Source organism: Sapajus apella, unplaced genomic scaffold (assembly GCF_009761245.1).
Source record: "Sapajus apella isolate SASKATOON/1434 unplaced genomic scaffold, GSC_monkey_1.0 scaffold6, whole genome shotgun sequence".
Lineage (NCBI taxonomy): Eukaryota > Metazoa > Chordata > Mammalia > Primates > Cebidae > Sapajus > Sapajus apella.
The window spans coordinates 65673965-65686133 of NW_022436946.1; the positions used below are offsets into that span (position 1 = coordinate 65673965).

The window sequence follows — 12169 nt, forward strand, 5'->3', positions numbered from 1 at the left end:
AACAACACAGGGAGGAAAGCTGGACCTGGAGTCAAAGTGATTGGGTTAGTGTACTGACTCTGCCATACTTGTGACATCCCTGATACACAAAGGTTCCTCACTTATAAAATGGGACAGTCTATGAGAAGGTATATGAAAACTCTGTCAACTAAATATAAACAAATAATTTGTGTATTAAGAGGCTAGTTTAAGAAGCCACCTGAATTACACAAACAGCCACAAACATCATTCTGTCTAGAGAAGACACAACTGAGGTTGGTTGAACTTGGGCAGAATCACAGATACAACACCACACTAAGGATAATGAAAATAAGCAGTGAACTAGACAGAAGGAAGAAATCATGAAGACTTAGGAAGCAGAATTATTATCTGTCTTATTAACAAATGGAGTTTGCTTTCTAAGATCAGATGTTGCTGAGAAACTCACTGTTTACCTAATAATTAATCATCACTAGTTTCCTAGTGGGTAAAGCAGATGCAAAATCCAGCTTATTTTCTTCTATGTGCTCTCAAGCTTGTTGGTTAAAGTAAAATCCTGAAAAAGGAAAATACTAGGTTGGTGCCAACGTAAAACTGTGGTTTTTGCATTGTTGAAATTTGCCGTTTTATGTTGGAGTATGTTCTTAAGTAAATTTGGTTATGTTATACATCATTTTAAGTGCATTTCTCACTTTATGCTAATGACTTACTGATGTTTATATTCAGACTATAGAAATGATGTTAGACAAAAATCAAATTTGAGTCATTTTCATAGAGTTCAAAATTGGTCATAGTGCAGCAGAGACAACATGCAACATCAACAATGCATTTGGCCTAGGAACTGCTAACAGACATACAGTTCTGATACAATGTAGTGATAGTTCAAGAAGTTTTGCAAAGGAGACTAGAGCCTTGAAGATGACGAGCACAGTGGCCATCCATCAGCAATTGACAATGATCAATTGAGAGCAATCAAAGCTGATCATCTTACAAGAGTTGTGCAAGAACTCAACACTGATCATTTTATGGTCGTTCAGCATTTGAAGCAAATTGGAAAGGCGAAAAAGCTCAGTAAGTGGGTGCCTCCTGAGCTGAGTGAAAAATAAAAAATCCGTTTTGAAGTGTCATCCTCTCTATTCTGTGCAACAATAAATTATTTCGTGACTGGACGTGACCTGCGACAAAAGGTGGATTTTATACAACTGACAATGACCAGCTCAGCGGTTGGACTGAGAAGCTCTAAAGCACTGCCCAAAGCTCAACTTGCACCAAAAAATGGTCATGGTCATTGTTTAGTGGTCTGCTGTCCACTACAGCTTTCTGAATCCAAGTCAAACCATTACATCTGATGAGTATGCTCAGCAAATCAGTAAGATGCAACAAAAACTGCAATGCCTGCAGCCAGCATTGGCCAACAGAAATTCTTTTCCATGACAGTGCTGGAGCACATATCACACAACCAATACTTCAAAAGTTGAACTAATTGGGCTACAAAGTTTTGCCTTATCTGTTATATTCATCTGACCTTTTGCCAACCAACTACCACTTCTTCAGGCACCTCAACAGCTTTCTGCAGGGAAAATGCTTCCCTAACTAGGAGGATGCAGTAAATGCATTCTAAGAATTCGTCAAATTTGGAAGCATGGACTTTTATGCTATAGAAACAAACTTCTCGTTGGCAAAAATGTGTTGATTGTAATGGTTCCTATTTTGATTAATAAAGATTTGTTTGAACCTAGTTATAATGATTTAAAATTCAAGGTCCCAAACCGCAGTTACTTTTGGACCAAACTAAAGATTTACGTTAAAATGGAAGAATCCAGGAGTGAACCAAGAAAAGATCACCTACTTTATCTGTTTCTGGTCAAAAACCATAAAACTCAATAGCTATCACTTGTTTGCTTCTTAGTAATTATTTAACTTCCAGTCTAGATTATAGGATATATGAAACTGTCTTTCTTTCTTAACTGACACTGGCACCCATGAGAGTCCTGTGCCTTTCACATTTCAACTATTACTCAAGTACTGGTACCATACTGCCTGTAATCCCCTAAATCAAACTGCAATTCAAATATAGTGTACAGAGATGACTTTATCCTGAAGGAAAATGAATAATATCCTTACACCCTCTATATAGAGAACTATCGGGAAAACTTTTGTTTATATTCTTACCAAGATGAGCCTTTAACAAGACTTTTATTAAGCTCTTGACAAGAATAATACACTTGATTTCAGAGCTTCTGATGCTCTTAATCAGAACTATATCTATCATTTCAGTATTTAAAGTCAAATATTTCCATACAAATGATTTCTCCTTGGACTTCACCAATCTACACTTGAAAAAAGACTTCCTTCCTGTTTACCTCTTGTATTTGTTGACATTCAGACCTGGGTTTATGTCTCGATATTTGGCAACTTTTACTGCCATATCACAAGCATGAAACAGCCACCCTCACCTGATTCTTGGCCATCTCCAATCCCTCCAAAACCACTGTCTTAAAGTCCTCCTCCTTGTCCTGTGGAAGGAAAGAGGAGAAACAGCCTTTGTTCCAGTGAAAAGTATGCTTGGCCATGAAGACCTTGTTTAAAGTGATTTGGATGAGAAGATGCCTTTCAATCCAAATAGTTTTCTTATTCTGTGGGACAAATTTTGAGCAAAAGACTGTCATTTTTATTATTTAGATAAAGGAGAGGGGTCTTATAAAAATTCTCATTACTAATGAAAGGCAGGTATAACAAAGGACATGTGGCTAGGGTCATATTTGCTTCTAGATCTGTCATGATTACTTGCCCAAACTCTGAGATATCAAAGTGAAAGTACCAAAGTCCTATCCTAAACTCAGGACCCAGCTTTCATCCTCATCTCTGTCCTTTTATTAATCCCCTACAGAAGCAACTGGGAATTTAAATCAAGTTTCTCATGTAAATTTCTTCCAGCAAAACCTCTTTAATCACTTTCTTCCATTCCGTATCTATAGTTTATGGAATTCAGTTTTAAGAGCTGCTGCCTGATTAGAAGGACTCCAGAATACTGGAAAATATCTGAACACTCAAAGCACACACTGCAAGCTAGAGCTCACCAAACAACCAAGATCACTCCTAAATTGTACAATTTGTTTTTGAAATTTGTTGAATGCAAAAGAAAATTTGACAAAAGGTTTAGTAACAAAGGCCCAATAGCGAGCATACCAGTGTCACTGCTGGTAGGTTCTTGGGCAAAGATTTGAAATAAATTAGCATGATTAGGGAAGATAAAAAGTATGTAAGACACAATATAAATATATTTTACAAGTTTTATTTTCCTACAATTTTTAGTGCTATATGTTTTAAGTAAATTCCTACTTTTCACCTTATATAATTTCTCTAAGAAGATGCTTTATATTAATGAGTCGTAGAGCCAGTTTAATTTCTAGCAATGTTTTAAAAACTGCAGGTTGGGTGTGTCTTCAGATCTGTAATCAGCATCATCACTGTGAACTACAAAAAGGAAAATACCTCATATATTAAGGGCAAGAATGGTTTTGTGAAACTTTAGATTCAGTTATATAACTGTATTGGATCAGGATAAGAAATGCATTTCTTAATGTCAGAAAGTGAAGAACACTTGGAAAATGAATTTTTAGCATATACATTTTATTTCATACAAACAGAATGAATGCTAATGATTATTTCCTTTGTTCGGACTGACGTCTAGCTCATTCAATTTTAATGAAATGTGACTCAATTTTTACAAATTTAAAATGTATAATTTTCTCACCCATTGATTAGTTCTGTTGAAACAACTCTGACAGGTTCTAAAAATCCCTTCTGTATTGCATTTTTCTCAAGCTGTATTTTCCTGTTTCTCATCATGGTGTTAAGATGAACACTACGAATATAGTATATTCTCAAGTTTTTGACATGAACACTGTTCAGGATTACAGTCTTAAGTACTCATGTGTATAGTTCCAAAGTTATTTTCTGAGAGGAAAATATTTTAAGGTAGATATTATTAATGTAGAAAAGACTTCCTTTTTCTTCTTTTTAAAAAAATGATAACCACATATTCCTTTAAAATACATGTTTTCTAATGTCCAGAAATATGAGTCTTATGGACATTAATTCACAAAACGGGGGACTTGTTTTCAAAATAGCTGAACTTGATAATGTTCTCAGTTTCCCATGAAGTATTTAATAAATACTTCACTAATGCAACATGTAGTAATGTAAAACAAAACAACCATAAAAAAATGCAATACCTTTGCCCTTTTCCGAAGAAGTTTTGCTAGTCGTACCACGTAAGGTTTAAATTCTCGTTGATGCATACCCTGCCTTCTGACTTCCAAACCTGAATCATCTGAGGCTTCTGGAATAAAGGCCCATCGGTACCTATGTATAGAATAATGACATCAGCATCAGTAAGACAGACTTTATGCCATCTAACATAAGGCCACATAATGTAGTAGAAAGATCACGACCCCACTGCTTATAAAAATCCAAATGCCAGTTGTGCCACTTGTAGCCTTGTCACTTTGGGTGTCTCTTAACAACTCTCTGAGCTTTAATCAGTAAATAAAGATACTATTAACTACCTCATAGGGTTGTAAGGAATAAAGGATATGAAAACTTGTCAAGTACTCTCATCATTACTTTTTTCATGAGCACAAATCAAGTACTCAACAAATGTTTCTTTTCTCATTAGCTAATAGGCAAAAAGTCCTTAAAAGGAAATTTTTTTCATATAGCTTATTATCTCTTTGTACTGTAACGTAACAGTCTGACAGACTTGACTTTTCAACATATAATTGGCCAAATGTTCCCTAACTGCACAGTAAAGGAGTGAAAAAACTGAATGAATTTAAGAAAACTGTAAGTAGGACTTTTTTACATTTGTATTTTTGTTTTTGTCTTTAATAACTAAATAATATCTGACCATGGGAAAAATTCAAACAGTATAAAAGGGCATACCAAAGAAAGGTAGTCTCCCTCCCCACACAGGATCCATCAATGTTGTCAGCTTCCTAAGTCCTTCCAGAGAGTTTATGCCCAGAAGAGTACATACTCACACAACCAACCCTCTCCTTTAAAAAAAAAAAAAAAGATTGCTGCCTGTTTTTATTTAATCATACATGTAGGATATTTTTGATGTAATTTATTTGATGTTAATTATCTTGGAGATAATTCTGCATCATATAAAACTTCATTCTTTTTAACAGCAACATAGTAGTACACACCACAGCCAATCTCCTAGATTGTCCAGTCTCTTGCACTTAGAAAAGTGCCACAGTGGATACCCTTATATAATGCTTATTTTTATGCATATCTGAGAGTATAGAGGCAGGATAAATCCTTCGATGTAGCAGAATTACAGGCTTAAAGAAAATATCTTTTAAATTTTGGTAAATATATATAATCTCTGAACAATGTTGGACAATATCAGTGTATACTTCCAACAAGAGTAGGAATGCTTCTATTACTAAATGTAAAATGAAAGCCATTATCAGATCTTTACTATTCTGATGGTTATCTGTAATTTTAATTGAAACTCAGGAGAGCAACTGAGCAGCTTTTCCTATGTTTAGAAACCATCCTATGAATTATTAACTGTGTTGCTCATTGGCCCATTTTTCTACCAGGTTATTTTTATAAAGCATTTTAGACTTGTGTCATATACATTAAAAATATCTTTTGCCAATTCATTGCTATCTTTCAAACTTTATAATACCGTTTAGTTACATGGCTACTTTTAAACTTACATATAGTAAACTTATCAAATATTTTGAACTTTCCAAATATGGATCATGCTAAGATACTACTCTTTCAAGATAATTAAAATCTTCACATTTTCTACTTTATAGGTTTTTATTTTTAGAAAGACAAAAGTTTTTTGTTTTTTTGTTTTTTTTGAGATGGAGTTTCACTCATGTTACCCAGGCTGGAGTGCAATGGCGCGATGATCTCGGCTCACCATAACCTCCACCTCCTGGGTTCAGGCAATTCTCCTGCCTCAGCCTCCTGAGTAGCTGGGATTACAGGCATGCGCCACCATGCCCAGCTAATTTTTTGTATTTTTAGTAGAGACGGGGTTTCACCATGTTGACCAGGATGGTCTCGATCTCTTGACCTCGTGATCCACCTGCCTCGGCCTCCCAAAGTGCTGGGATTACAGGCTTGAGCCACTGCGCCCGGCCAAGACAAAAGTTTTTAATAAACTAGTTAATAGAATGGTATGTTTCCTTCCCTTTTGTAGTAACATCTTGATAAGAGGATAAACTCATTTTGGTTCTTGTCATGAAAGGTAAAAAGTCGGTATCATGAGCATACTATTTAATGTCCCTCAAAAAGCACCACAGAATAGTTTCTATCACTTTTGTGAAGTATCTTGGTTAATATTGGTCATTTTCCTACAATTCTGTTTAGTATTCTTTTCTGGACTTCCTTAGGAGTAACATCTGTGTAACAGATACCAACCAATGAAATTCATCAAAACATAGATATATATGGTTTTCAAGTAGAAGAGAGAAAGGAAATAGACTAACTCTTAAAAGTAATTTCTAGTTCTTACCATTAAGTGTAATGAAAAGCTTGTGAAACAACAAATTTTGAAACATGTCCAAATAAAAAAGAGAAAAAGCTCTAGTATACTTTTCATCCTATTATTTCCATTCCAGAAGAAAAATATGACACAATATAATAAATCATATTAATACATATTTGATCTTGTGGATAAATTCTCATATTACCTTAGCTACATTTTGATAAGACAATCTTATATAGCTTGCCCATTATCTTTAAAATTTATATATGAAAAACCATAATAAAATATTTTTGCCACTTATGAACCAAGGCATTGTGAGAATTTTATTAACTTTTCCTCTATTCCTTTCAGTTCAATTCATTATCATCTAAGATAAAACTGCCTCCTTCATTCTAGTCTTGCCCATCTCCAGTCCATTCTCCACATTACATAGGCAAAATAAGCATTCTAAAATTCAAGCCTAACAAAATCACTTCCTTCCTTAGCTGTCCAAATTCTCTAACACAGCTAAGAAGGTCTTACATGGTTTAGTTCCTTTCCAGTTTCGTCTCAACATTCTGCTCCAGCAATACTGATCTCTCCACACTTCAGACTTATCATGTCTGCTCCTGCTTCTGTCTTCAGAGGTGTGCCTCCTCCCAGTTGTCAATTTTTACCACCTGAAGTTAAGATTCCCCTCAGGGCCTGCTCTGACCCTCAGAGCTAGTAGGGGTCTCTGCTATGTGGCCTCACTGTGTCTTGTACGTGAGCTACCATAGTATCTATCACGTGTTGAACCGTATGTCTCTTTCCCTGGACTTGAAGCATGTGTGTTATGTACCCTATTGTCTTACAACTGGAGGGTATTCAATCTGCTGTCTCAATAGCCTGTTAATGTATCCACATCAACCATTTACTTCCAATAACTGTGCTGTGCCAAAAGAATTACATTTTATTAAAAATTATGAATATTTCAACTTACACGAACAACTTTTTAATTAGTCATAAATGTCAGTGACCAAAGCAAATGCACTTTAAAAAATACACATTTAATATCCTTGATTTTACTTACATCTGAAACTGAGGAAGGTTTTCAGAGGGCAATGCGAGAGCCAAATCCAAAAATTTGCAAGCAGACAGATAGAGGTTTAACCACCGCTGGCTGTTATATGAAGTAGAGAAGCCATTACCTCCTGTATATGTTGTCTCCAGACCAGCTACAGAGGGGCCTGAAGTCCTGTAAGCAGGAGACAGTGCTGTCAGCAGCTGGACCCATTTACTCAGGAATTCCTGGAAAGATCTAAAAGTGCCAGCTAATATTTTTCATAATCATCCTGAGTTAAATGTGCCAGTAATTGCTAAGCAAGGTCATAATGAAATGTCACCATTTTCAAATCAAAAATTTACTTTTCTTCTTTAAGAATGTAAAAACAGTACATAAACTGGGCGCAGTGACTTATGCCTGTAATTCCAGCATTCTGGGATGCCAAGGAGGCAGATCGTTTGAGCCCAGGAGTTTGAGACCAGCCAGGGCAACATGATGAAACCCTGTCTCTATAAAAAATAAAATAAAATAAAAATTAGCCAGGCATGGTGGCACACACCTGTGGTCTCACCTGCTCAGGAGGCTGAGGGGGGGGAATCACCTGAGCCTGGGAGGTTGCGGCTGCAGTGAGCCATGATCACACCACCGCATTCCAGCCTGGGTGACAGAGTGAGACCCTGTCTCCAAAAAAAAAAAAAAAAAAAAAAGGTAGTACATAACTAGTATTACATTCAAGAAATATAAAAATATAAACTGTAAAAGCAAGAAACTTCTTTACTATTTAGTTTCTTTCTGCAAAGACAAGACTGTTCTCTATAATAATAAACATAGTTATTAGTACAGGAGAGCCTTTTTATAAATCTGCCGAAGAAGAAAATATACCCAACTTGATCTTGAACTTTTCAATTTATAAATTTGTGTAAAAATTTGTATAAAAAATTATATTTAGTCATATATTAATAAACTGCCTCTACTAAAAAGAATAAAATTAAAGTACATTAAATTGGGACCATCTGTAAGATCTGCACATATGGATAGCCTGGTTTCAGGTTACCTACTGTAACAGGGTTTACTGCATGTTGCAATGCTTCAGAGACCAGATCTGACTTACCCAAACCAACCTAGCTCATGTAGCTGAAACAATACTGTACTGCTTTAAACTAAATTTGTGTCTAGGGGCCCAAGGCAATGAATGTTGATGGTGTAATTCAATCTAAAGTGCTTAAGGAATAAGTAAAACTACATTATATCCAAACGTGATCAACTAGATAATAGACTAAGCATTCAGAAAAATACTATCTATATACTCCTAGATGCTGAGTAATATTCTGAATTTCAGGATATTAAATAATGGACAAGAATATATTTAAATTACATATTACCGTGAAATATCTTCATCAGCAGTGAGTTCCTGCTCCATCAGTAAAAATACCTGTACCTGAAAATGGTGAAATAAATGTTAAATGTTTATTTAAACTGGATATTTAATCCTTTAAGTTATCTTTTCATTAACACAAATGCAGATTTTAGAATACACTTTCAGAATCTTTTAAATTATACTTAGTTTCTGAAAGTAAAACTGCAAGTTTAGCCACATAGAGCCCTGCTAATCATTTGGTGGAATCCAGTGAGATGAAGGCAAGCTTTTGTTTTTAGTGATTATGGAACAGAGTTAAAATTATTAAAAAAGTAAAAAGAAAAGAAATATTGAAGCAAATACATTTGTAGGGAAAGTATAAAGCTAGATTTTCAGAGAAATAGATTCCTTTTCCTTTCTTTACTCATTCCTCTTTCCTAACTCCTCAAATCATCCTGATGAGAATGAGGATGACTGGGTATGGTTTGAGGAGGGGAACAGAATGGTGTAGGTGGGACTTGGGAAGGTTTTACTGTCTGGTAGTTTACAAAATCTTTGTGAAAGTCTCTGAAGCAAGTTTAACTGGTGCTGCACTTCAAGAGTGAATATATGTCAGACCAGTTAAATCCAGCTCAGCCATCTCTATCGCTAGAGGTATTGCTATAGCTATTCTAAATGGCTCCAGCTGCAGGACTGCAGGCCATGCCAGAGTTAAAAATGCAGTGTAGTACAGACTAAACACTAAACCATATCCAAGAAAGTAATCATTCACAAGGAGCTGGCCATCCACCTACCTTGCATATTTGTAAATTTCAACTGTATGGAAATGGAATCTGACTTGTTTTACTATTTTCAACTGTAAAAAGTATATGTAACTGGTTTAACTACAGTTCATTTCTCTCCCAAGATTCATTTTTATCTAGTAAGCACATGGAAACAAATCAATGTTTTATCATTTAGATTTATAATCTGACTGAATTAAAATTAACTCACAAGTTCTGTAATCATGGTAGGCCAGAGTGAGGTAAGATGCTGGGGAGACATTCTTAAAAGTAACACTCTAAAAAACAGGAACACTTGAGAATGGAGAGTTGGCACCTGAGGCAAACGGAGACTCTCAACCAATCTCTCTGAAAGACATGCAGGGCATTTTCAATAACTAAATAATCTTTATCACATAAAACTTTCTATATCATCTTATCCAGTACTCTCAAACTATCTGTAGTGAAAGATAAACTTTAAAAAAATTCCAAACTATTGTGGGCATTTTCATAAAATAATGAATTATAAGAAAACTCCAATTAAAGATTACAAAATACAAATGTCATTTTCTTATTAAGCAGATTCTGTCAAATAGCAGAAGTTTAAAATGTTTACTCTAAATTTCTGTACTTATGGATGGGATAACAGACCTGTTACTGGTCCATGGACCATACTTTGAGTAACAATGATCCAGTCAACTTAAACAAAAAAATCACAGGGACAAAAAGTGTACATGCTGTAAATCCGAAATTAGGCATAAAAGGTTAGGAAACAAGGAATCATTTGTCTTCTGGGAGAAAAGAAAATTCTCCCTAGAGAGATGACAACCATCATGTTCCCATGTCAGCTACTGAGGCTGGAGGCTTTAGAGTACGCTGACTTGAGCAGCAAATAATTCTGCTCTGGATAAGTCCTCTTTGTGGAGCTGTTTGGTGGTACAGGGTGAAGATGTGTGTACTGATATCCTTCTGGACACAGAAGTTCACCAAACCCATTTGATGAAGGTTACCAAAAATGTTACATAATCCCCCATGCAATCCCCAAATCACAGATCTCCGGATATTACTTCTAGCCACAATTTCCTGGCTTTGCCTTATATTTTGGTCTTATCAGAGTATACAAACTCTTGTCCACAAGGAAAACATGCTAACATGCTCAACAGCAAAATCATCTTATTTATACCTCATCCTCAAACATGAATTCCTAAGAAATTTGACCTAAACAATAAAATAGAGACCACATTTAGGCACGTCTTACAACTCGGTGATGATTTCTTTTAGATACCAGCAAATTGATAATTTTTGTTGTTTCAGTAGAAAAATTTCTAATTCCCCATTAATCTACATTTGATATATTTTACCCCAACTTAGAATTTAGAGAAGTATTTTCTAAGGAACAAAAAAACCTAAAGTTAGAGAAAATAAAGGGCTTTTCATTTGTTACCTTGTATATCTGGAAGATATTTCTGGTACTGGTCAATTTCACTGCTAAAAATAGCAAATGCTAATCTTTTAAGAAGCATGGCTCTCTGTTCTAGCTCCACATCACGGTTTGCAAAGAGATTAAGTGAACTGCTTTGAGCCACTGCTACACGAGCTGAAAAAGCAAGTGAAAGAGACTGTGACACTGTTATTTGAAAAAAGATTATTCTGTTGTTTTTAAAAATAGCTAGATGCTCTAGGACATCCAAAACTGAGAGGAGCTTGGGGTACAAAACTTGACGCCCCTCTCTGGGGCAGATGGACTGGCAAACAGATCCAGCATATATAAGCCAGAGGACCAAAGTGGTAGAAGTTGTGATGTACAGAGGAAAATTTAGAACTGTAGGTTTTAGAAGGTAAAACCACTAATAATATCATTTTATAAAACCCCAAGGAAACCCTTTTATTAATTGACGCCATCTGCTTAAATCTTTCTCATTACTTTAAAAATACTTTATGGTGTAGCCTTGCCTACCTCCCTCTCCTTCCTCATGTCATTACTTACCCTCGACTCATTTTGCTTAGCAACACTGTCTTGCTTGCCATTCCTTCAATGCACCAAGCTTGCTCCCATCCCCAGACCTTTGTAATTTATTTTTACTTTATTTTTAGAGATGGTATCTTGCTCTGTCACCCAGGCTGAAGTGCAGTGGCACAATCATGGCTCACTGCAGCCTCAACCACCTGGGCTCAGGCAATCCTCCTGCCTCCTGAGTAGTTGAGACTAATTTTTAATTTAATTTAATTTTATTTTTTTGTAGAGATGGGGGTCTTGCTATTTTGCCCAGGTTGGTCTCAAACTCCTGGCCTCAAGCAATCCTACTACCTTGGCCTGTCAAAGTGCTATGATTACAGGCGTGAGCCACTGTACCCAGCCAGCCTTTGTAATTTTTGTTCCCTATTCCTGGAATATTCTGACCCTAGGCCTTCTCATGGTTGGCTTCTTTAGTTTCACCTTGTTATGAGCTGTTTAGCTGTTATTTCAAATCCATCATACACTGTCCTATTTTCTTCACAACTTCTTACTCCATGAAATAATTTTTTAAAAT

At 35.7% G+C, this 12169-nt stretch overlaps 2 protein-coding genes across 14 annotated transcripts in view; one reads left to right on the forward strand and one right to left on the reverse strand.

Moving 5' to 3' along the window:
- PGM3 (phosphoglucomutase 3) overlaps nt 1-1873 on the forward strand; it is a 29015-nt gene extending 27142 nt beyond the window's left edge. The window contains exon 14 of the mRNA XM_032275412.1: nt 755-1873. Within this exon, the coding sequence (XP_032131303.1) occupies nt 755-945 (191 nt within the window). The 3' untranslated portion in view covers nt 946-1873. The remainder of the gene's footprint in view (nt 1-754) is intronic.
- Nucleotides 1-12169, reverse strand: part of DOP1A (DOP1 leucine zipper like protein A) — a 99254-nt gene that overhangs the window by 1173 nt on the left and 85912 nt on the right. For 10 of the 13 annotated variants that reach the window (XM_032275406.1, XM_032275403.1, XM_032275408.1 and 7 more), the window contains 6 exons: nt 11083-11235; nt 9871-10007; nt 8903-8958; nt 7548-7712; nt 4218-4347; nt 2436-2495 (listed from right to left, as the gene is read on the reverse strand). In XM_032275406.1, coding sequence (XP_032131297.1) covers nt 2436-2495; nt 4218-4347; nt 7548-7712; nt 8903-8958; nt 9871-10007; nt 11083-11235 — 701 coding nt within the window. Of the gene's footprint in view, nt 1-2435; nt 2496-4217; nt 4348-7547; nt 7713-8902; nt 8959-9870; nt 10008-11082; nt 11236-12169 lie in introns of those variants that run through there. The other 3 variants (XM_032275405.1, XM_032275404.1, XM_032275409.1) reach the window with 2 other exon arrangements.